The 26,000-nt window shown below is 36.1% G+C and overlaps 1 protein-coding gene across 2 annotated transcripts in view; it reads left to right on the top strand.

The window, feature by feature from the left end:
- The first annotated feature begins 2,844 nt into the window (after positions 1-2,844).
- Positions 2,845-26,000, top strand: part of FAM185A (family with sequence similarity 185 member A) — a 103,711-nt gene continuing 80,555 nt past the window's right edge. The window contains exons 1-3 of one of the 2 annotated variants that reach the window (XM_074194002.1): positions 2,845-3,338; positions 7,939-8,048; positions 12,617-12,709. In XM_074194002.1, the coding sequence (XP_074050103.1) occupies positions 2,939-3,338; positions 7,939-8,048; positions 12,617-12,709 (603 nt within the window). In that variant the 5' untranslated portion in view covers positions 2,845-2,938. The remainder of the gene's footprint in view (positions 3,339-7,938; positions 8,049-12,616; positions 12,710-26,000) is intronic. The other variant, XM_074194003.1, reaches the window with a different exon arrangement.

The raw sequence follows: 26,000 nt of genomic DNA, 5'->3' as shown, positions 1-26,000 counted from the left end.
TGAAACTGGAAATAAACTTAAGAGATAACATAATCTAGCCTCTTTTTCAGGTGAAGAAATTGAAGGTGAAGTGATTCACTCCAAATAAGGTAAAAGAAAGCAATATTTATTAACATGATAGCTACACAGATATTAATATGTGTATTTATACACATATATACACTATACATGTATATTATATATACATACATGCATACATGTGTATATAAATATACATATTTTTTAAATTAATATTTTATTTTCCAATTATATATAATGGTAGTTTCCACTCATCATTTTCTGTAAGGTTTTGAATTTTACAATCCCCTCCCCCACAGAAGGCAATCTGATAATCTTTACATTGTTTCCATGCTATACATTGATCAAAATTGAATGTTGTTGGGAGAGAAATAATATCCTTGAAGAGAAAATAAAATATTAGAGATAGCAAAATTATGTAGTACATGATACATTTTTTAAATAAAAAAATGAAGGCAATAGACTAATCTTTGTTTAAATTCTACACTTCTTTCCATCTTACCATCTAGATACAGATGGTATTCTCCAACACCAGCACTAACATTGTCTCTGATTATTACATTGATGGAATGAGCAAGTTCAATAAGATTGATCACCACCTCCATGTTGCCGTTAGGGTATACAATATTCTTCTGGGGCTGCTCACCTCGTTCATCATCAGTTCATAAGTCTCTCTAGGCTTCTCTGGATTCCCGCCCCTCTTAGTTTCTAATAGAACAATAGTGTTCCATAACATACATTTACCACAGTTTGTTCAGCCATTCCCCAATTGATGGACATTTACTTGTTTTCCAATTCTCTGCTATCACAAACAGGGCTGCTATGAATATTTTTATACAAATGATGTTCATACCCTTTGTTATGATCTCTTCAGGGTATAGACCCAGTAGAGGTATTGCTAGATCAAAGGGTATGCACATTTTTGTTGCCCTTTGGACATAATTCCAGATTGCTCTCCAGAAAGGTTGGATGAGTTCATATCCCCACCAACAATGCATTAGTGCCCCAGATTTCCCACATCCCTTCCAATATTGAACATTGTCTTTTCTAGTCTTAGTGGCCAATCTGATATCAGAGCTTCTTTAATTTGCATTTTTCTAATCAGTAATGATTTAGAGTAATTTTTCATATGACCATGGATAGCTTTGATTTCCTCATCTGTAAATTGCTTTTGCATATCCTTTGACCATTTGTCAATTGAGGAATGGCTTTTTTTTTTGTAAATTTGACTCAGTTCTCTATTTAGAAATGAGTCCTTTGTCAGAAATACTAGTTGTAAAAATTTACTACATTTCTTTTGATCTTGGTTACAGTGGTTTTGTCTGTGCAAGAGTTTTTTTTTTCAATTTGATGTAATCAAAATTATCTAATTTGTTTTTATGATGTTCTCCATCTCTTCCTTGGTCATAAAAACTTTCCTTTCCACAGATCTGACAGGTAAACTCTTTCTTGATCTCCTAGTTTGCTTGTAATACTGTTTTTCATGTCTAAATCCTATACCCATTTTGATCTTATCTTGGAATAGGGTTTAAGGTGTTGGTCTAATCCAAGTTTCTGCTATACTAACTTCCATTTTTCCCAACAGTTTTTATCAAAGAGAGAGTTTTTATCCCAGAAGCAGATTATTATAATACTACATGTTTCCTGCTGTCTCTTTTGCACCTAATCAACTCCACTGGTCTAGCACTCTATTTCTCAGCCAATATCAGACAGTTTTGATGACTGATGCTTTATAAATATAATTTTAGATCTGGTAGAGCTAGACCACTTTCTTCTGCACTTTTTCCCATTAAATTCCTGGATATTCTTGATTTTTTTGTTTCTCCATATGAATTTAGTTACAATTTATTCTAGTTCATTAAAGTAATATTTTGGAAGTTTGGTAGGGCACTAAAATGAGTAGATTAATTTAGACAGAATTCTCATTTTTTTATATTAGCTAGACCTATCCATGAGCAGTTGATATTTGCCCAGTTATTTAAATCTGATTTTATTTGTGTGAAGATTGTTTTATAGTTGTCTTCATAGAGTTTCTGAGTCTGCCTTGGTGGGCAGACTCCCAAGTATTTTATATTGTCTGAAGTTACCTTAAATGGGATTTCTCTTTCTAGCTCTTTCTGTTGCATCTTGCTAGTCATAGATAGAAATGCTGAGGATTTATGAGGGTTTATTTTATGTCTTGCGACTTTGCTGAGTTGCTAGTTGTTTCTAGTAGTTTTTATGGTGTAAATACTTTTTTCCCCCCACTCAGTCTCCCACATCAGGACTTTTTGCCCATAAAGTTCCCATAGGTTCTTTCCCTGCTAATCCCAGTGTCTTACTTTTCCTGGGTCTTTCTTTTCAGCACTGGCTGCTTCGACTTTGCGAATTTTTGCGAATTTCTGTCGTTTCCTGTAGGAACCCCACCACTTTGTTCTGGGGCCTCAGCGGCGGCGTCCCCGTATCCATGGAAACCAAGTCGTCTACGCTCCAATCGTTTCCAAGTTTTCTATTGGCTAGATTCTGTGCCCCGCCCCAGGACCATAGACCAATGAACTCGAGTCCCAGGACACAGCCAGTCAACCGCTTACAAACAAGCTCCCCCTATTTCCATCCGTCGCCAGTAAGAAGCCTCACTGGTCGGGCGCGCTCTTTCTGGGACTTGTAGTTTTGGGCCTCTGGAAGCTCTCGCTCTTTATCCGGTTCGGAACTACCTATCCCACCTGCCCATGAGGTTATTGAGGGGTCGCGGCGGGGTTAAAGGCACCGGGAGAGTTTAGTTGCCTCCGGAGCCGGGGGTGGCGGTGGGCTGAGGGGCGCGATTTGCGGGTCCCCGGGCTTCGTTACCGCCCTCGCTGCCCCCGAGTGCCTTCCCTAGTCGCTTACTCTGGCCGGGTCCGCGCTGGCTGTGGTGACCTCGGGCCGGGCCTGGGCCGGGGCCATGCGAGGCCGCCCCCGCCTCGGGCCCTCGGGCCTCTGGGCCGCCGCGGCCCCGGCGCTCCAGGCCCGGCCAGCCCGGCCCTACAGCCTGCTGGAGAGCGGCAGCACGGGCCGGCCGGCCGAGGCTCGCCAGACCCTGCTCAAGGAGTGGACGCTGGTCGTCCACCCGTTCGGCCGGCTGCGCGCGCGGCTCCCCTGCGACATCGCCGTGAGGCCCCTGGACCCCTACAGCCACCCGGACGCCGACCGGGTGCTGGTCACGGTGAGCGGCGCGGAGGGCGGCGGCCTGGACCCGGACAGCATCCTGGTGAGGTACGACGAGGCCCAGAAGCAGATGGCCATCCTGTCCGACAGCATCGACCGGCGGGCCACGGTGGAGGTGAAGGTCCCCATGAAGTTCGGTAAGGCCGGCGGGGTGCTGGCGTGGGCAGAGTGGGCCCAGGGGCAGGGGCCGAGTCCAGATCCAGATGCCTTTCTCTCTGCGTCACGCGGCCTTCCTAACCCCTTAGCATTACAATATTATTATTATTGTCGTTATTCTTATTATTCTCATTATTCTTATTGCAAGGCAATGGGGTTAAGTGGCTTGCCCAAGGCCACACAGCTAGGTGATCATTAAGTGTCTGAGGCCGGACTGGAACTCAGGTACTCCCGACTCCGGTGCTTTATCCACTGCACCACCTAGCCGCCCTGATATTACAATATTATTATCAACAGAACTATCCACTATGAGCTCGCAGTTAAGAATTGCAAAGCGCGTTGCCTTTGGAATCGAGTTAGATCCAAAGGGCCTACTCCTAAGCATTGATTTGACTTCCAGAATAAAGAAGGGACAGGCGGGTTTTACATTTTGTTTTTATCTACTGATCTTAAAAGTAACCAGACAGGACCAGTAAGTGGCTGCTTAAAGAAAAGGGGCAGGAGTGCTACACTTGTTAGCCCATTTGATGTTAAAAGTGACTGCATGGCATAGGCGGTTAGTGACTGCTAAGGTAAAGGAACCTCCTCTTCAAATTTATGTCCTTTGATTCTATAAATGGTACCTAGATTGTTAGTTAATTGACTGCTAAGGTAAAGGGACCTCCTCTTCAAATTTATGTCCTTTGATTCTATGAATAGCACCTAGGTTGTTAGTAAGTGACTGCTGAGGTAAAGGGACCTCCTCTTTAAATTTATGTCCTTTAATTTTATGAATGGCACCTAGGTTGTTAGTAAGTGACTGCTAAGGTAAAGGGACCTCCTCTTCAAATTTGTCCTTTGATTCTATGAATGGCACCTAGTTGTTAATAGACTGCTAAGGTAAAGGGATATTTATTTTAATTGATCAGATATGACTCCAGATTGCTGTTTTTTATTACTGCAGACTCCAGATGTTACCTTTAAGAATTACATTTTCCTAAGTTTAGCCATATTTTTTAGGGATTGAATATGTGCTTAGATGATAAGAGTATTTAAAGTTGAAATGGAGATGGGATTTGATAAAGACAAAAGAATTGCCATCCTCTCAACTACAATGACATCTCTACCACATACAGCATGAGTTAGAGGTCATATATCCTCTGCAGAATTTAAATTTCTCAGTTATAAAAGGATTTCATGTCTTGGGGTCATCAAATCCTAGATATGTGACTAATGATGCTCTTCAGATGATGTTTTAGATGTTTTTATGGTTGCTTCTAATTGACTAATGTAATTGGAAACATGAGTCCAATTTAGTCTCCTCACTTCATGCTGGACTTAGGTTCATATTTTTTAGCTCTGCAATTTAAAAGATATGTGTACTTAATTTCTCCGAACCTTCATTCTAATGGTGTTGTGTAAACTGGATTTGGACCCAGAGAATGTATGAGTTTTCTAGTCCAGGAACTGATGGGGGGGAAATATATATATCTATATATCTATATCTATAGATATAGATATATAACTTTGATCATATCCCCTTGCCTCTTTGGGCCTCAGTTTCCTAATCTGTAAAATGAGGTATTGAATTAAATTACTTCTAAGGTCCTTACAGTTCTAGCTCTATACTAGGATAGCATATTTCATTGGGTCTTTATAAGCCTCAGAGGAGAAAATATGTATAAAAAAGCCATTTCTATTTATAAAGTAAGGCAGTAACATATAACATATGACTAACTGTGCCTAAACATTTGGGAACTACTAATCAGTTAAGTTTTGTGGAGCAGCCTCTAGATTTTAAAATAATTATCATCTCACTGAGGTGTGGGTATTTTTTTAAACTCTTCCCAACTTTCCTAAGCTAATCTAAAAACTAATTGAAGTTGTGTATTACTATTATTTTTAAGTCAATATTGAATAGAAAGTTTATTTACATTGCTGGGAAATCATTTGATGTATTAACTACCCAGATTTTCAGAGTTTGTGTTCTAGCATATCTAATTGCTTTTGTTTCAAATGTAATCATGGATTTTCTAAGGCATCTCCAGCTGAGTTTAAGAAGGGGCTATTAAAGTAAACAAATTTTGAGTATTAGGAAGGTAACAAATTACTTGTCTATTGCCTGAGGTGGACCCACCTAAATTTGCTGGGGAAAGGCTATTCATGGGGGTAGTCTGTTAAGGTATAAAGAGATAGAAGAAATATAAACTGCAATAAAATCATGCTTCATTGAAGTATTGACATAAGGGTTAGGGAGGAGATAATCTAGTACTTGATGCTGGTGTATATTGAGATTCCATTAATTCTTAGTATTCTGTAGGTTATATATTAAATGTCAACATTTTACAGAACTATTGTGATGTACTCAAAGTTGTTGGGTAGAACCTAGAGAATACCTTATTTTCCAGTCTTACAGCTATTTATACATCAGCAATGTCACAGTATTTCCTAGCATTTCATGATTTCGAGGTGTTTTATAGGCACTTAAATTTCACTGATTCTCCATTTAATTGTTGTATAGTCACCATTTTGAGATGAGAAAGCATATGATGTTGCTTAGTCCTTTAGTGTTATAGACCAAATTAGAATTTATAGCCCAAGTTCATGTTTAGTACTTGTTACTTTGACATTTTGGAAGGGACATGATTTTTATTGGTATGATATTTTCTTTATTGATATAGATTGTAACCCCTTTATATTTCAGTCATCCTGGTAGGGAGAAAAATTGTTTTTTTCCGCCAATTACATGCAAAGGTAGTTTTCAACATTCATCCATTTGTTAGTTTATGAATTCTACATTTTTATGCCACCCTCCCTTCCCTCTTCATGACAGCAAACAATCAATTGGGTAAAAGTTGTCATGAACGATTGTGTTTAATGTATTTCCTATACTAGTAATGTGAAAGAAAAATTAGAAGGGGAAAGAACAATGAGGATGAAAGAAAAAATGTAAAAGAAATTTTTAAAAAAGTGAATATAATATGTTTTTCACTGCATTCAGACACCATACTGTTTTTTTTGGGGGGGAGGTTATGTCATTTTCTATAACAGGTCTCTCAGAGATGTCTGAACACTGAATTGTTGAGAGGAGCTTTGTCCGTCATAGTTTGATCCATCTCACAATGCTGCTGTTAATGTGTACCATGTTCTCCTGGTTCTGCTTACTTCACTCAGCATAAGTTCACACAAGTCTTTCTAGGCTTCTCTGAAGTCCAGCCGCTCATGATTTCTTATAGTACAGTATTCATCAGATTGATACGCCACAGTTTGTTCAGCCATTCCCCAATTAATGGACATTCCTTCAATTTCCAATTCTTTGATACTGTAAAAAAGCTGCTATAAATATTTTTGTACCTGTGAGTCTTTTTTTTTCCCCTTTTTTGTTTATGATCTCTTTGGGATATAGATCTACTTAGTCGTATTGTTGGATCAAAGGCTATGTGCAGTTTTATTGTCCTTTGGGTATAGTTTCAAATTGCTCAGGGAGAAAAATTCTTTACCTGATGGCTCTCTTCACTTAGGCTGGCGCTAGGACAACAGACTCTCAATACCATAGTCAACAACAAGTTGAAATTGAAAATAAATATCAGTAGTTAAAATCCTAGACAGTTTCCTTGACCTATAGAGAAAGCAGTTTCTACCCATGATAGGCCTACAATGATGTGTCAGAATATAGCTCACCAGTACATATTGAATTAAGGTTTATAAAACTTTCCATAAAACATGATATACTACCAGTAAAGATATGCTGTCCACACGTGTGTGTGTGTGTGTGTATATATATATATATATATATATATATATACATATATATACATATATACATAAATGCATATACATTATATGTATTTGATAAAAGTTATTTTTATTTTATAGAAGAAATTCCTTCAAAAGGAAAGGTCTTACAATGAGTAAATTTTGGATCTTTAAAGTATTGAAATATAGGGTTACAGTTAAGATTTGCATTTGAGATCTCTCTGAATTTCAAAATGTATTTCTTTTCTTTAGTTGTCTAGAAGCATGCCATTAGTAAATATGACTGGAAAACTTTTTCTTCATTCCTTAGTAATAACATGTAACAATATATAACAGCACTGCATTTCCTAGTTACTTCTTTATTCTGTCTGCACTGGTATTCAGATCCTACCATGAAAAGATCTTTCATTTATCTAGTGTGGGGGAAAGGTTTTTTTTTTTCTTTTTGATGCATTTCATTCTTTTGGCAAATGTATTTCATTAATATCATTCCATATAAGCATGGGGATAATAGGTAAATCTTCATAGCCTCTTGTCCATATTCATAGTAATAAATGCCACATGTATTATTAGTTGGACCAGTCTCAAACAGATATTCTCTCTTAAGAGTAGAAGAAAAGTAGCTTCATCCCCTCTTGATCTAGTTAGTGAATAGCCACTGAAGGTTGTTTGTTTTGGTTGTGCTGCTTTATAGTAGCAGCTCTGCCTTTTATGCCAAACCTAGTATTGACTGCCCTGCTCTCTGAGGAGCTGGCCTTTCAGGTATATTGAAATCTCCTTTCTGTCTGTCAACCACTGTATTATTTCTTTTCTTCTTCATCTATGTCTTACTTTCTTCATTTCTAGATTTGAATATCAGGACATTAGGGACTGGCTGTGTAAAGGTCCAGGAAGCTGAATGTGATGATTGTAGAATAGAAACTGAACAAGGGATCAGCATTGTGCAATCAGTTAAGGTATGTATATTCTTCAAATTTTCCTAAGCTCATTTTTTAACAATGTTTAAACAAACTCAAAACCTTATAATATTTGGTATGGTAGTAAGTTGAAGAAAATCATTCACTTTTCAGAAATAATTCAACTTTAGTTTTAATGACTATGCTAATCTGGTAGAAATAAAATGATGATAGGCCCATTTTGAGGATTTCTCTTTGATTTTCTTATATCTAAAGTTAGTAATGCTTCCTGACCACTTTGAGAACAGTTCTTTAAATTGTAAAAAATGTTCCCAATGGAATCGTTTCTGAAATGTTTTCTAGCGGTCTCCGAGAATGAATCAATGACCAGCCTCAAATTCAGAAGAGGCCATTAGTAATGGCCGTAATAGTCATGTGTCCCTGGGCAAGACACTCACCCTGTCAGTACCCCAGACAACTCTAGGTCTTGAGTTTGCAAAATAGTTGACTTCTTCATTAAAGGGAACTTTTCACTGATGTCTTCCCACACTAATGGAATCATAGGTATAGTTTTTAAAAAAAAGTAGAAAAAAACTATATTGTCCAGTTTATACAGTAGATATATACCTGAACACTTATATGCAAATGGATTTATTGTCTCTCTGCCTTAGGAAATTCAGTATTTAAGGGAAGATTTTAATGAATATTTAATAAACTTTTGACCCCTAATTCATATATTTTAGCCTAATAGGAAAATCTTAATTTTGTTAAAAGTCAGATGTGTATTACCCTTAGTGACAATTCATTACAGTAATATATAGAAAAATATTTGAAACAAAATTCATAATTACTAGACTGTAAGATTCTCATTTTTAAAACTACCTGTTTTTACTAACACAGGACATTTTAGGGACATTCTTCCTTTTTTTTTCCCCTCAAATTGGGTCTATTTTCAGAGTTGATAAATAACTTTTAGCAAAGTAGCTCCATGGGTGGAGCATATATTAAAAAACATAATTCATTTTACCTTTAACATTTTTTGCTCAAGAAAAATATGTCTCAAATTAGTTTTGCTTATCCTAGCATGGTTTCAAAGTAGCTCTTTCCTTGAAACCAGATCTTATTTGAAATGGCTTATTTTAGAAAGCATAGAAAAAGAGTAGGAATTACTTCTGAAATCTAGTCTAACTCTTAACTTTGATGAGTTAATTACTTTTTGCTCGTTGAAATTGTCTCAGAAATCTGTTTCAGGCCACTAGGTGGCAGCTAGGACTTGGAAGGCAACCCTCTGATAAGAATCTTGTATTATTAATAGGATTCCTACATAAGTCTTTGTGCTATTTACTTTAGGAATGTGGCTATATAGTTAATGAATTGTTTTAATTTTTAAATAAAATCACATAAGATGTATTTATTTTGGCGCTTTGTATTATTTTTGAGTTTCTGACAGTAAACCATTGGTTCTTAATAAAAATGAGGATCATTTCCAGAGCAGTGATCAGTATACCCTCAAATTACTGACTTATTAGAGCAAGAAATCAAAAGCAATCCCAGGTTATAAGAAAGGATAAAAAAACAAGCTTATATGGCAAATTCCATTATAATTCTTTTTAATGAGCCATTAGAACCGAGAAATCAGACAGAGAATCAAAGAACAGATTAATAACTTCACTGTTTCTTAAAGTTAAACAATAAGTATAGGAGAGTAAAAGGAAAATAAAAAGCCTAGATATCAATTCAGCTAGCCAACATTTGATCTCCTTGTCCAACATAAGAGATAGAACAGCTAAGGGCAACACAAGTTTAGAACAGTCTTTACAGAGATTGATAGTGAAAGATTAAACTGTATTGTTTCATAAAAGTGAGAAGCATAGGGGGAAAAAGTAAGTTTATAGAAAGTTGGCAAGAAATTCATTCAATCCATCTCATCTCAATGATATTTAAGGGTAAAACTAGCAGGAGGGTGACAAATAGATGAAAAATGGGAAGGTTATGGCAATATTATTACAGCAAACTCTCCTTTTATCAGTGTCAGTGGAGTCTGCCACATCTGAATTCTAAAATTACAGTTCCTGATTTGCATCTGTATGAGGTAGAAATGGCACTAAAGAAAACAGAAATGAGAATAGAAGCTAGATGAGATGAGTATACAAAGAGGAGCTGGTCTCTGGAGGCAACATAATTTTTTTTTTGGAGGACATTAGGCATAAAAAACATCATATAATTAGTGATAGTGGTAATGTTGTATCCCTACTTTCCTATATATAGTTTTTGTAAGAATAATCTATATATGTATTGAGGATATCTTTGAAAGTTAGAAGAAGGCAACGGGCAGGCTTTTGCCAGTGATATTGTAGAACAGACTACATTTTTGCCAGCTAAATTTTGTTGGCTAAAAGATGGAAAGAACGCAAGGTCCCATATAACTTTTTTTTTTTTGCCTCTTAAAATTTTTTTGTTTAGATAGGGCTTGAATGTCTCCATTTGTGTTAAGGTCACCTAAGATTCCCTGAATGATGTAACAACAGAAATAACTTTGGTTACAGTTAGGTTATTAATATCAAGTGAGGCATGTGGTGACAGTGTGGGTCTTGAGAGTTGGGAAGGTTGATGACCTAGGGATTTGCATGTTTTGTGGCATATTCCAGAGTGTGGGGCTTAAGGGATTGGGCTGGAAAGGAGGGCTCTGAGTTGGCAACTGAAGTCTTTGTGAACAAGGCTTTTGATAGGAGAGGAAAGATACAGGCAGATAAGTGAACCTCAAAAGTGGGGAAATTATTGTTAAGTTATGATAACAGAGACTGGAGAGAGTGGTAATGGGTTCAGTGTTTTTCTGGAGTGAGTTAGTTTTCAATAAGTGAAAGGAGTTGGAAAGAATATGACAGGAAGAGGCCAAGACACAGGAAAGTTTGCTAATAGGGAAGAGGTTACAGAGGGTTCCATGGAAGTGGGGAGGAGGGTTCACTGAGAAGATTGAGAAATAATAGGGCAATGGCTATCTTCTGGGTCCTGATAACTGAATTCAGGGTTTAGAAGGAGAGCATTTGTTATAGAACAGAGAAGTATCATTTGGCTTGGGTATTTGTTCTTTTTGGTTGTGTGACTACAGCACACATGGTAGGTTAAGGACCAGAGAAAATCTAGGTAAGTATCCAGGTCAGTACATATTGGTGACTAGTTCCCCAGGGATTTTACTGAACTTGAGTTCGTTCAGTACCAGTTTCTTTGCTGCATTCCAGAATGGAGTTGGATGATGCATAGTCATAAGACACCTGGCAAGTAGAGCATGTTCTCAGTTCTTGGCCTCGTATCTGAAATCCCCCTCCTCGACAGAGACTTGGCAGTGAAAAGCCTAGTGCTTGAGGGTGTAGTCATAGGAGTAGAAGGAAGGGGCTGATAGTGAAAGTCCTGAATTTGGGGCCACAGGAGTTATGGAGCCATGAGGAATTATTGCTTTTCTCCTATGCAGAGGAGAAGTAGGTTCTACCTCATGTAGCTCCAGCTTCTTGTATCACAATTCAGTCCTTAGGAATTGTAGTATAGAGAGGTTAGAGCTCTGTTGCTCACCCTCCAGATCCTGGGAGAAGAGGCAAGTCCCTGAATATAATAAAACCTTTTTGATAATTCATAACCATGCACCTCTATATTTTCAGTAATGTGTATTCGTCCCCTCAAGGACAGTTTAACTTGACTGGCTTGCCTTCCTTCTTTAATTTACAGTCCTTTGAGCCCAGTGTTAAGTGGTTCAGCATCAGAATCTGATAAAATTTTATCAGTGGAAATGACATTACGGTTATAGACAACTTTACCACCGCATCCTGAGGATCATAGAACCTTCCACTATAAATACAATTGTAACCTTCCCTATATGTTTGTCTTTTCCATTGGAACGTGCACTTCCTGAGGGCAGGAATTCTTTTACATTCTGTTTGTATCATCAGAGCTTAATAATGCTTCATTTTTTCCTTTAGCCATGTTCTGTGAAACTGGATGCTTTGCTATTTTTTTTTTATTTTTGGTGCTATACTGTTTTAATTATTGCTGTCTTTTCAGTGGTATCCTCTTGGAATATTAAAGGATACAGGGATATTTGCTTCTGTTTGCCTTCTAAAATTAGAAAATTGGCAAATTTTCTCCCTTTTTTATCGAAATTTTAATTTCTTCCCCAATTTACATACTTGTACATACATGTATGTGTGTGCACACACACACACACACCACATACACACATATTACCCCCCCTTTTCTTCCCTCTACGAAACCTACTAAAGCCTCTCTGGCGTGATGACTCTCACTGTGTCCTTAGGTAGAGCTTGAAATTGCCAAATATTCTTTGTAAAATTAAATCAGTTATCCTTTATGTTTGAGAACAAAGAAGATGATTTTGCCCTGCTTTCATAAAATAAAATTCATGGTCTTTGTAGCTGTTTTCATTGACCTTTTTTATTACTTTGAGTTTACTTAGGGGTATTAACTATCCAAAATTGATGGAAGTCTGGTGGGAGACAGTATGTTTATAAATTTAACTCTTACAATTAAATGTTTTGATGATAAGACAAAAAATTAATTTTGTTTGGTAGAATTATAATCCCCCAGTGAAAATAAAACTTTTACAAATTGTCTTTTAGAGTAAAAAAATACATATTCGAACAAAAGGTGGCAAAGTGATCTGTCTAGGAACGATTCTTGGAAATACAGATATTCATGCAATGGAAAAAAGTGTAAGTAAGAATAAAACTTTTTTTTAGAAGTATCAATTAATGTAAAGTTGGTCATCACAAAATAAGTACTTTAGAATTTACTGTATATTTCTTTTTAAAACATACTTTCTAATTAGAGTTAATATTAAGTTTATTAAATTTCATGCCATGAAAACTTAAATTGAGTATGTTTGAATCTCAGAGCAGCAACATGGCAGAAGTAAGCATACTAGACTTTAGAGTCAAGATAGAGAGACCTGAGTTCATAGTCTGTTTGTGACTCTTCTTGGGTGAGAACTTAAACTCTTCAAACTGTAGTTTCTTCATCTATAAAATGGGCTTAACATTACATGTAGATTTTACCTCAAAGGTTTGTTGTATCAAATGATATATATATATATATATATAAAACAATGGCTTTGTAATTTTGTAGGGTAGAATTGCTATTACTCTTTTAATATATTATTACTATATTATTTACTATATTATTGATTTGTACACATACTTAAAATTCTCCCAAGCTGAGAAAATTTTTAGTATCGGTCCAGGGATGGACTGTATGGTATGAGGACCTGCTTTTCTGGCTTCAGAGAGGTTTTCCCAGAAAGTTGTGTATCACCTGATCCAATTTTTTGACTTCAAAAATTCATTAATTCATTTACTAAGATATAAAGGGACTGCAATCCATATCAATAAAAGGATTAACCCAAGAAATGAAAACATGTGCATCTTTGTAGTAACACTAAATTTTGAATTATCACATGATCACCCAACTGGCAAATGTCAGAAATCTAGGGGTCTCTGGCTCTACCTTCAATATCACTATGTAATTTACTTTAAAAATAATACTAAATAAAAAATAACAATTCTACTAAATAAAAATATGATTTACTTAGAACATTAAATGTGTCAAGTATTTTTCAAGACTTGAATATGCTAATCAGTGTATTAAGTACAAAATATTTGTTGAATGATTAATGAATAAATTTTGCATTATAGACACATTTGAAGGATGACAATATATATTCAGTATTTTCCACAAGATGGCACTAAATGATAACATTTCTAGAAAGTTGATTTTTATTACGTATTATCAATAATTTCTCATTGTTGCTTTATAATTGACATTGAATAAATTGACAGCAGGATGTAATTTTAGAGGTAGAAATCTGCAATAAAAGTTGTTTAATACATTTTTAAATGAGTTTGTGTCTATAGATTTTGGTAACCTCATTTTTTTGTTTTTGAGAATTGACATAGATAAGGATGCAGATGATTGGTAAATTTTATCTTAAAATTTTTGTTGGAATAATTAAAGTATTGCTGCTTCTGTTAAATTATTATATCTAATAATACTATCTCTTTGGACTAGTGTTCTTAAGCTGGGGCATGTAAATTTTTTTAATGTTTTATTAACTGTATTTTAATATAATTTCCTTTGTAATGAATTTTATTTTATGCATTTAAAACATACTTCTGAGAAAGGTGTGCTTAGACCTGCTCAGGGGTGTATGACACACAAAAAAAATATTAATTATGCCTACCTAAGGGTGTTAGATGGAGAACCAGCCTTAATAATCTTCAATAGTTCAGAACCTGTTCATTTTACAGAGAAGGACATTGAGGCCCCAAGAGGTTGTGCCCTCAAATTAAAGGAAGTGAAAATGAACCAGAACACACCTTTAGTATCCCATAGCAGTTTTTGTTAAGCTAGTACATAAATGTTACTTCCCAGAAGTGCTCTCTAAAGGGCCTACTGTGCAGGTGCTGTGAGGAGGAGGGAGAGGAGTCTAATGGTTTTGATAATTGTAGACATCATCAACAGAGGCAAGGCATTTGAATTCAGAGGGGTTGGGAAAGGCCTCCTCTAGAATGGGGCAGGGAACATTGGGTGCATGGGTCATTAGAAGACTCCAAAATGATTTGGTTTGGTGCTGCCACAGCAACCACAGGTGGCACTTAAAATTTAATCTCAGAGCTTTTTAGAAATGAATTAATTACATGTTTGACCAAATGTAGTTCACAAATGACATAAATATCCAAATAACCCTTGACAGAAAAAAGGTTCCCCATCCCTGCTCTAAAATGTCAGATTTTAGACTTCCGGCCAAGATGGCGGAGAGAAGACAGGCACAGTTCTAGAGTCTCCTGATCTCTTCCCCATCTATCACATGAAACAAACCTCTTAGAGGAAGTCCAACTCATGGAACCCAGAGAGAAAAGCCAGGAGAAAGAGCATCTACCTCAGGATTTGTCTCCTGCTGCAGCTTTGGTAGAATTCGGGCAGGTGAGTCTGAGCTCGGAGGGAGGATCAAGCCCAGATCAGGCAGATTAACATGTGAATTTGAACCTGGAGTCTGAGGGCCAAAGAGCCGGACCTGCTGGATCAGCAGTGGGGCTGGATGACAGGGGCTTGGGTTTGCAGGGAAGTAGAGGCGCTGGTGTTGGTGCTGTCTCCCTGGAGCTTGGGGAAGGGGCTGCAGGGAGAGGTCTGGTGCAGGAGAGTTGCAGATGCCATCCCTGGGCTCCTCAGGTCTGAGAAACTCTGAGCCCAAGCCTCGATTGCACTGAGGACTCCTTCCAAACAAACAATTGCAAACTACTTCTGCCTCAGCCCCAGGTGTGTGAGCCAAAGAACCAGCCCAGCTGAGGAATGACCTCAGGCCAGGGTAAAGCCCACCATTGATTGAAGGCAAAAGAATTCAATAGCTCCAATTCCTTCCCTCAAGCAAAGGGAGAAGGCCTCTCAACCAAGGTCACAGACACTCCAGAGAGGGCAACCAGCACCTCCTACTGGCCAGCCAGAGAAACTGCACTCAATAAAGCCTTTAGTGATCCCAAGCCCAGGTGAACCAGCCCCACCCCCCAACTCAAGGTCTTAGCGTAATGAAGAAGGGTCAGCAGAAAGGTGGATCCATAGAAAAATTCCTGCAAGGGAAAGACCCCAACTCAGAGAGACCTGGAACCTCTGAGGAGAATACAATCTGGTCTCCAGCACAGAAAGACTTCCTTGAAGAAATAAGGAAGGAGCTTAAAAATTTGGGAGAGACAATACCTTGCAACAAGAAAACAAAACCTTTGAAAGTACAATGGGACAAACACAAAAGGAGAATAAATCTCTCATCATCAATTGGACAATTACAAAATGAGAATAATTCTCTCAGATCCTCAAATGAGCAAATGCAAAAAGAAATTAATTCTCTCAAAACCTCAATTGGTCAAATGGAAAGCTCTTTCAAAAGTAGAATCGACCAATTGGAAAAGGAGTTGCAAAAGGTTAATGAAGAAAACTCCTCCCTCCAAAAAAAGAATGGAGTCTACAGAAACTAATGACTCCATGAGACAGCAAGAGTCAGTTAAATAGAATTAAAAAATAGAAGCTTATGTAAAATACCTCATCAACAAAACTACTGACCTTGAGAATAGATCGAGAAGGGGCAACCTGAAAATTATAGGACTTCCTGAAAACATTGAAGAGAAAAAAAAGCCTGGACTTAATATTACAGGATCTAGTGATGGAAAACTCCCCTGATATGGAATCGGAGGGCAAAGTAGTTATTGAAAGAGTACATCGATCCCCACCAGAAAAAGATCCTAAAATGAAAACACCAAGGAATGTTGTGGCCAAACAGCAGAATTATCAGATAAAAGAGAAAATCCTGCAAGCAGCCAGAAAGAAACAATTTAAATATCACAGTAAGGATCACGCAGGACCTGGCTGCATCAACATTAAGGGATCGAAGGGCCTGGAATGAGATATTTCGAAGAGCATGGGAGCTTGGAATGGAGCCAAGAATCTACTTTCCTGCAAAGCTGAGCCTTCTCTTCCGGGGAAAAAGATGGACATTTAACGAAATGGAAGAATTCCAAAAATTTCTGATGAGAAGACCAGAACTAAACAGAAAATTTGGACATCAAACAGGAGGTTCAAGAGACACATGAAAAGGTAAAAAAAGGGGGGGGGGCTGTAAAAGGAAAAAACATGCAATCCAGTAAGTTAGTTGAAACTGGCTATATCCCAGCATGGGGGTAAAAAAAAAAATTCTCATAAACCTTGAGAAATGTAACTCTAACAGAGAGAATACACCTTGCCAGAAATGATGCACATTCATGACCTATCCATGAGACTACTGTCTAATGGGATGTAACTGGCTTTAACCCCATTTGGGAGAAAGACTCTAATAACTCTCAGGAATTTTGACTCTATTCGATAGAATATACAGAACTAGAAGGGACAGACACTCAGAATTTTCTATGATTTAGATAGAATGATCTAAAAAGAAAAACACTACCGCCCTAAAAAGAGGGACAGGAAAGAGACGGGAGGAGGGAGGGGATTGAATGGGGTAAATCTCATTACACTAAGAGGTACAAAAAACCTATGGTAATAGTGGGGAAGAAGGGAGCAGAGGAGAAACACCTGAATCTTCTTCTCATCAGACTTGGCTTAAAGTCAACCTACACATACTCAGTTAATTTATAAAACATCTAACCTTTCAAGTATTAAAAGGGGAAAAGGGGAGGGGCGACGGAGAAAGGGAAGGGAAGTGGGGGAAACAAGGGGAAATAATAAAAGGAAGGGAAGGAAAAAGGGAAAGGGGAAAGAAAGGGGAGGGTGTGATACAGGAGGGCAAACACACTGAAGGGGGTGGTTTTCAGAAATAAAAGACAGGGGAATATGGATAAAAGTGGGGGAATGGGGGAAAATACAAACAGAGGGAAGATAGCATGGAGGGCAATAAAGAATTAGTAATCATAACCTCAAATGCAAATGGGATGAACTCTCCCTTAAAGCATAAGCAAATAGCAGAGTGGATTAAAAACCAGAATCCTACAATATGCTGCTTACAAGAAACTCATTTGAAACAGAGAGATACATATAGAGTAAAGGTAAAAGGTTGGAGCAAAACATTTTGCTTCAGCTGAAGTAAAAAAATCAGGGGTAGTAATCCTTATCTCAGACAAAGCAGCAGCAAAAATAGATAGCATTAAAAGAGATAAGGAAGGAAACTATATCCTCCTAAAAGGTACCATAGACAATAAAGTCATTTCAATATTGAATATATATGCACCCAGTGGGACAGCATCCAAATTCTTAGAGGAGAAGCTGAAAGAATTACAGGAAGACATAGATAGCAAAACTCTACTAGTGGGAGACCTCAACCTTCCACTATCAGATCTAGATAAATCAAATCATAAAACAAACAAGAAAGAAATTAGGGAGGTAAATAGATTGTTAGAAAAATTAGATATGGTAGATTTATGGAGGAAACTGAATGGAGATAGAAAGGAATATACCTTTTTCTCTGCAGTACATGGAACTTATACAAAAATTGACCATGTACTAGGACATAAAAACCTAATGCTCAACTGCAGAAAGGCAGAAATAGTGAATACATCTTTCTCAGATCACAGTGCAATAAAAGTCATATGCAATACTGGGTCAAGGAGATATAGACCCAGAACAAATTGGAAACTGAATAACCTCATTTTAAAAAATGAGTGGACCAAAAAACAAATTATAGAAAGAATTAACCATTTTATCATAGATAATGATAATAATGAAACAACATACCAAAACCTATGGGATTTATTCAAAGCAACTCTCAGGGCATATATTATAGATCTAAATGCTTATATGAATAAATTGGAGAAAGAGGAAATCAATGAACTAAACATGCAACTAAAAAAATTAGAGGAAAGAACAAATCAAAAATCCCCAATTAAGTACTAAATAAGAAATTCTAAAAATTAAAGGAGAAATTAATATAATTGAAAGCAAAAAAACTATTGAATTAATAAATAAAACCAAAAGTTGGTATTATGAAAAAACCAATAAAATTGATAAACCTCTGGTCAATTTGATTAAAAAAAAAAAAAAGAAGAAAACCAGATAGCTAGTATCATAAATGAAAAAAGTTGAACTCACCACCAATGAGGAGGAAATTAAGGTAATAATTTGAAATTATTTTGCCCAACTCTATGCCAATAAATATGATAATCTAAGTGAAATGGATGAATATTTACAAAAATATAAGTTGCCCAGGTTAAATGAAGAAGAGATTAAATACCTAAACAACCCTATCTCTTGAAAAGAAATTCAACAAGCCATTAGTGAACTCCTAAAAAAAAATCTCCAGGGCCTGATGGATTCACAAGTGAATTCTACCAAACATTTAAGGAACAATTGGTTCCAATCCTATATAAACTCTTTGGAAAAATAGGGAAAGATGGGACTCTGCCTAACTCTTTCTATGAAACCAATATGGTACTGTTACCTAAACCAGGAAGAGTTAAAACGAAGAAAGAAAATTATAGACCTATTTCCCTGATGACCATAGATGCAAAAAATCCTAAATAAAATCTTAGCAAAACGATTACAACAAGTCATCACTAGGATAATACATTATGATCAAGTAGGATTTATTCCAGGAATGCAGGGTTGGTTCAAAATTAGGAAAACTGTTAGTATACTCAATTATATCAACAACAAACCTGTCAGAAATTATATGATCATATCAATAGATGCTGAAAAAGCTTTTGACAAAATACAGCATCCATTCCTATTAAAAACACTAGAGAGTGTAGGAATAAATTGACTGTTCCTTAAAATAATTAGTAGTATCTAATCTGAAACAATCAACTAGCATTATACTCAATGGGAAGAGGCTAGAAGGATTCCCAGTAAGATCAGGGATGAAACAAGGGTGCCCATTATCACCACTACTATTCAATATTGTATTAGAAATGTTAGCATCAGCAATTAGAGAAGAAAAAGAAATTAAAGGAATTAGAATTGGGAAGGAAGAGACAAAACTCTCACTCTTTGCAGATGACATGATGGTCTACCTAGAGAATCCCAAGATATCATCTAAAAAACTACTGGAAACAGTTAGCAATTTTAGCAAAGTTTCAGGTTATAAAATAAACCCTCATAAATCCTCAACTTTTCTATATATGTCTAGCAAGAAACAGCAGGAAGAGCTAGAAAGAGAAATGCCATTCAAAATAACCTCAGACAATATAAAATATTTGGGAGTCTACTTGCCAAGACAGACTCAGAATCTTTTTGAAAACAATTATAAAACACTTCTCACACAAATTAAATTAGATTTAAGTAACTGGGCAAATATCAACTGCTCATGGATAGGGAGAGCTAATATAATAAAAATGACAATTCTACCAAAACTAAACTATCTGTTTAGTGCCCTACCAATCAAAATTCCAAAAAATTACTTTAACGGGTTAGAAAAAATTGTAAGTAAATTCATATGGAGAAATAAAAAGTCAAGAATTGCCAGGAGATTAATGAAAAAAAAGTGCAAAAGAAGGTGGCTTACCCCTACCCGATCTAAAATTATATTATAAAGCATCAGTCATCACAACTGTTTGATATTGGCTAAGAAATAGAGTGGTGGACCAGTGGATGATTATAGTAAGCTCCTTTTTGATAAACCCAAAGAGTCTGGCCATTGGGATAAAAACTCCCTCTTTGATAAAAATTGCTGGGAAAATTGGAAGTTAGTATGGAAGAACCTTAGATTAGACCAACACCTCACACCCTTTACCAAGATAAGATCCAAATGGTTATAGGATATAGACATAAAAAACAATACTATAAGCAAATTAGAAGATCAAGGACTAGTCTACCTGTCAGATCTATGGAAAGAGGAGCAGTTAATGACTAAGGAAGAGTTGGAGAATATCACCAAAAAACAATTAGATGATTTCGATTACATTAAATTAAAAAGCTTTTGCACAGATAAAACCAATGTAACCAAGATCAAAAGAAATGTGGTAAATTGGGAAACAATCTTTACAACTAATGATTCTGACAAAGGACTCATTTCTAAAATATACAGAGAACTGAGTCATTTTTAAAACAAAAAAGCCATTCCCCAATTGACAAATGGTCAAAGGATATGCAAAGGCAATTTACAGATGAGGAGATCAAAGTAATCCATAGCCATATGAAAAAATGCTCTAAATCATTATTAGAGAAATGCAAATTAAAGCTTCTCTGAGGTACCACCGCACACCTCTCAGACTGGCCAATATGACCAGGAAAGATAATGATCATTGTTGGAAGGGTTGTGGGAAATCTGGGACACTATTACACTGTTGGTGGAGCTGTGAACTCATCCAACCCTTCTGGAGAGCTATTTGGAACTATGCCCAAAGGGCAACAAAAATGTGCTTACCCTTTGACCCAGCAATACCACTATTGGGTCTATACCCTGAAGAGATGAGGAAAAAGGGTAAAAACATTACTTGTACAAAAGTATTTATAGCAGCCCTGTTTGTGGTGGCAAAGAATTGGAAATCCTGTAAATGTCCTTCAATTGGGGAATGGCTTAGCAAACTGTGGTATGTGTATGTCATGGAACACTTGTTCTATTAGAAACCAGGAGGGACGGGATTTCAGGGAAACCTGGAGGGATTTGCATGAACTGATGCTGAGTGAGATGAGCAGAACCAGAAAAAACACTGTACACCCTAACAGCAACATCGGAGTGATATTCAACCTTGAAGGACTCGCTCATTCCGTCAGTGCAACAATTGGGAAAAATTTTGGGCTGTCTGCAAAGGAGAGTGCCATCTGTATCCAGATAAGGAGCTGTGGAGTTTGAATAAAGTGCAAGGACTATTCCCTTTAATTTAGAAAAAAAAAATATAGCTTATTGTCTCATCTTGTTACTCTTAGACTTCTCTTTAAGGATACGATTTCTCTCTCATCACACCCAATTTGGAACAAGGTACAACATGGAAACAAAAAAAATAAAATGTCAGATTTTAGATAGGTCTTGAAAGAAGCCTGGGAATCCAGGAGGCAGAGATGAAGAGGGAGAGTATCCTCGGCTTCGGAGGCAGCAGGGAAAATTTCCATAAGCTGAGGAGATGGAGGGTCTTGTCTGAGGAATAGCAAAGAGGTCAGTGTCACCACTCCATGGCAGTGTGTGGAAGCAGGGAGATTCAGGATTTTTTATTTGATCCAGGAGCTGATTGGGAGTTACAGGAATTTATTGAGTAAGCAGTAAAGGATTTCATAGTTGTACTGTAATTTTAGGAAGATGTCTTTGAAATCTGTGTGGAGAATGGATTAGTTTGGGGAGAAAGACTTGAGGCAGGGCCACCAACCAGAAGGCAATTGTAGCAGGACTTGGCAACAGATGGATATATTAGGGGAGTGAGAGAGAGGAGTTGAGGATGTTGAGATTGTGAACCTGAATGACTGGGAGAATGATGGTCCCTTAAATAAGATTAGAAGAGGTAGGCAGAGTGGGGAAGGTTTTGGGAAACAATAATGATCAGTTTTAGATATGTTGTTTTAAGATGTCTATTGGACAGCCATCATCCATTTTGAGATGTCAGAATAGGAAATTTGAGTTGTGAGACGAAGTCAGCAGAGAAACAGTTGAGAGATAATTGAATCTAAGGGAGCTGATGAGATAGATCATGGAGTAAAATAATATAGGAGAAAAAGAATTGGGCCTGTGGGATGCCCACATTTAGTTGGGGTAATCTGAAATGAAGTTTCTCGCAAAGGAGACTGTAATAGAGCAGTCAGATAGGTGGAAGGAAAACCAGAAGAGTAGAATGTCTTAAAAACTGAGCAGGTGATCAATAATACCAAAGGTAGTAGAGAAGTCAAGCAGTATGAGAATTAACAAAATTTGGCATTAAATTTGGCAACTAAGAGATTCTTATTATTTTTTGATAAAGCCGTTTTGGCTGAATGATCAGATTACAAAAGAAAGGGGCATTGCATTAGCTAATTAAGAGGTTGCAAGTAACTTTAGGAGAGAAGTATGAACATCTTAGATAGTCCTTTTGAGTAACTTCATATTACTTAATGTGTTATTTTTCAGAATGTTAAACATAATTAAATGGAAAAATCAAAGTTCATTCAAAACACCCTGAATTATTCTTTGATTGTTGTTTTGAGTTAACTGGATTACTGATTGCATCCTAGCAGTTAAGCTAGAGTCAACTGTATCTATTTATCATTTCTTTGGCCTATTTTCTCTTTTCTCCTCTTTTGGTAGTTTTATCTCATTTCAGAATACTTTTCTGTGTATATTTGTGATAGGACTTTCAGAATTCTTTTTATTTAAATAACATAATATATAGTATATATAATATTTTAAGTACTTCAGAATTTGTGGATTATTTGAAATTTGAAGGAATTTGAAAATTTGAAGGAATACAGTAAATGTGTAAAATAAAATTTGTTTATCATAGTGTCCAGTTTTTTAGCACAGATTCTTACAGTGAATGAGTGCTTAATAAATATATTGATTGTCTAGATTTACTTTCCAAAGTTTTTGTGAGCAAAAATACTCTAAATACCTTTTCTGAAGTAAAGATGATATGTGTGTGCTCTTAAGTTTATATCTAATTTAATTTCCCTATGAAGTAGATCAGAGTAAAATTATATTCTTCCCATTCCACAGATGGAGCAGCAGAAATAAATATAATTGTCCAATTTCACAATGAGACAATAACATAACAGTACTGAGGTTGATTTCTTTTTCTGGTCTTCTAAACAACAACAAAAAAAAAAACTACATTCATTCAACAATTTAGTTAAATACTAATTAAACACTGCTGTGTGCTTCCTTCCCACAAAATAACAAACACAGTTTCTGTTACATTTGATATATATTAAAAATATTAAATACTTTTTAGTTTCTCTTCTCACGCCAAAGAAGAAATGTGTTATTTCTAAGCTTCTTTAAGTAGGAAAAAGGTGTTGAACTTTTGTTTTAGATATTATTCTTTTCATTCTCAAATAGATATTTCTGTTAGCAATCAGCTTACACTGTTTTTCATCTAGTGAGTAGTTATGAGTAGTTAAAAGTTTTGCTAGATTATAACCTATGAGTTTTAAAATTTTGTGTATCAGTTTAAAGTATCTAGTAGAGGGTCTTGTAGCCTGTTGACAGTGCATGCTATACTTCCTATAGGTATTGAAATAATATTTATGAAAAAAATGCAGTTTATTTTGTTATTTTCTCTTGGACTTTTTTCTAGTTTTCTAGAGAACAAAATATGCAAATGTTTTATAAATAAGGCCAATCATTCATCATTTTTTCCCAAATAATATTTAAAAAGTACAATGACAGTATTGTTTAACCATTGAACAGAATACTGGATGATATCTTGGTCTTCTTCAAGAACAAAGGACAAACAGCAATAGTGTTGGCTGGGGGATGGTGTCACCAGTTTAAGATTGAGAGGCCTTGAATGGTGAAAGAATTCATATACAGCTGTGGGATTTAAAAACCACTCGGGATTTATTAATCTTTTCTCCTACTGTAGAAGCAGTTGTTGGTTATCTTCTCAAGGGCAGAAGAACAAGAAAACCTAGGTGGGGGGGGCACTCCTATCTGGCTCCAGGTATTCAAATAGGTAAACTACAGGCTGGCCCTTCCTGTCCCAAGGTGTGTGACCTCTAAGTCCAACCGGAAGCTGGAGGAAGGGGAAAGAACTAAGGCGAACTCACATTCAACAATGAAGTCCCTTTGAAAAACAGGGTTCCCCAGATAGGCAGACAATAATTTTCCTCCCACAAAATTTATTTCTTTTTTTTTACATTTTGTTTTTTGGTTTTTGGGTTTTTTGCAAAGCAAATGGGGTTAAGTGGCTTGCCCAAGGCCACACAGGTAAGTATTAAGTGTCTGAGGTCACATTTGAACTCAGGTACTCCTGACTCCAGGGCAGGTGCTCTATCCACTGCGCCACCTAGCCATCCCTCACAAAATTTATTTCTAATCACAACATCTCCTATTTCCATAATTTTCTACATCAGTAGCAGAGACTAGAAATTACAATGAATACTCCTTTATTAGCCTCTGTCTTAGAGCATAAGTTCTTAACCTAGGGTTGTGAATTTTATTTTAATATTTGGATAACTATTTTGTAACTAATTGCATTTATAATTAAACCAGGCATAATGCATTAGACTAAATAGGAATTAAATTTAATAATAAATGAAATTCTACTTATTCTTCAAAAAATTTTCTTCATTCTAATCAATGAAACTTGTCATTGTGATCAATCTATGCAACCAATTTTAAATCAATGGGTTTTATAATATTGATTTTCACAGTTTTGATTTATTAACAATTATAAGTTCTTGACTCTGAACTTAACATTGAATTGGATTAATTTTTTTCCCTTAAAAAGAGAAACAAGTTCCCCTCAAAAGAAGTAACATACTCTCTAAAATGAGCAAGTAGACTCACCAGGAAGATTTTTTTTTCTTTTCAGAAATTTTTTGCCCAGGAATTATAGTCAGATCTGTGGTATACTGTGACTTTTTAAAAGAATAATCTCTACTAACTCAGAGTGACAACCCTGAGGGCACTATACAATTAGAAAGTACCTTCCAAATCATCAAAGACAATTCTTTCGGAATTGTCTTTGTAAATTATATTTTAATTTTTATGCAAATTGGTAAATTATCCTTGATAGTTCTTTACTAACCAACTTTGAACTTTCTACAGTGCTGATTAGTATGGATTTTACCATACTAGGAATAACTTCTGCATGATAACCTTTTTGTTTTCTAGTATAAGAGTTTTTTGGTTATTGTAATTTCTGAATTTAATAACTTCCAAAATCTTAGTATCATAGATTTAGAACTAGAATTGACCTTAATAGACTCAACTAACCTCCTATGCTCATTTTAATGTTGAGGAAATAAGAGACAGAGAAAAGTAAAAGGAACTTTTGCCCCAAACCCCGCAAATTGGAAGTAGTGGCTTTGGAATTCACACTCAAGGCTCAAGTCAAATTCACAAGAACTTTTCTCCCAATCATACTAATAGCATCATCTCTAAATTTTAATCTTTTTATTCTAATTAGATTTTAATTATTGTTTATACTTATATTTAATTATTTATTATTTAATTGATTGTATTTTCCTTATTTCCAAGTGAATGTTAGGTGGTTGTAAACCTAGATTCAAAAGAATAAATATCATAAAAAAAATAACTGAGACCCCAGAGATTATTTCAAGATTCCTTAGAATTGACTTTTATGATTTTCCAAGTCACTCTTAATGTCTTTAACTTTTATTATATTTAACTAAACTTTTCAGAAAGTGCTTCATGGTAACATTTCAAGAATCCATTTGGTTCCTTTCTTAGTGCCCTTACAGCTTATAACTTGTAGCCCTTTAATATCTAGGAAGCACTTATTGATGCCATAACAATGTTCACATTTATATAGTATTTTACAGTTTAAAAAGCACTTTGCTTATGAAACAGTCCTGAGGTCCAGAGAAGCCAGTACAGTTATCCCTTAC

The sequence above is a fragment of the Macrotis lagotis genome, chromosome 7, assembly GCF_037893015.1.
Source record: "Macrotis lagotis isolate mMagLag1 chromosome 7, bilby.v1.9.chrom.fasta, whole genome shotgun sequence".
In the NCBI taxonomy this organism is placed as follows: Eukaryota; Metazoa; Chordata; class Mammalia; order Peramelemorphia; family Peramelidae; genus Macrotis; species Macrotis lagotis.
Note: the sequence above shows the minus strand (reverse complement) of the source record. Positions and strands in the feature narration are given on the sequence as shown.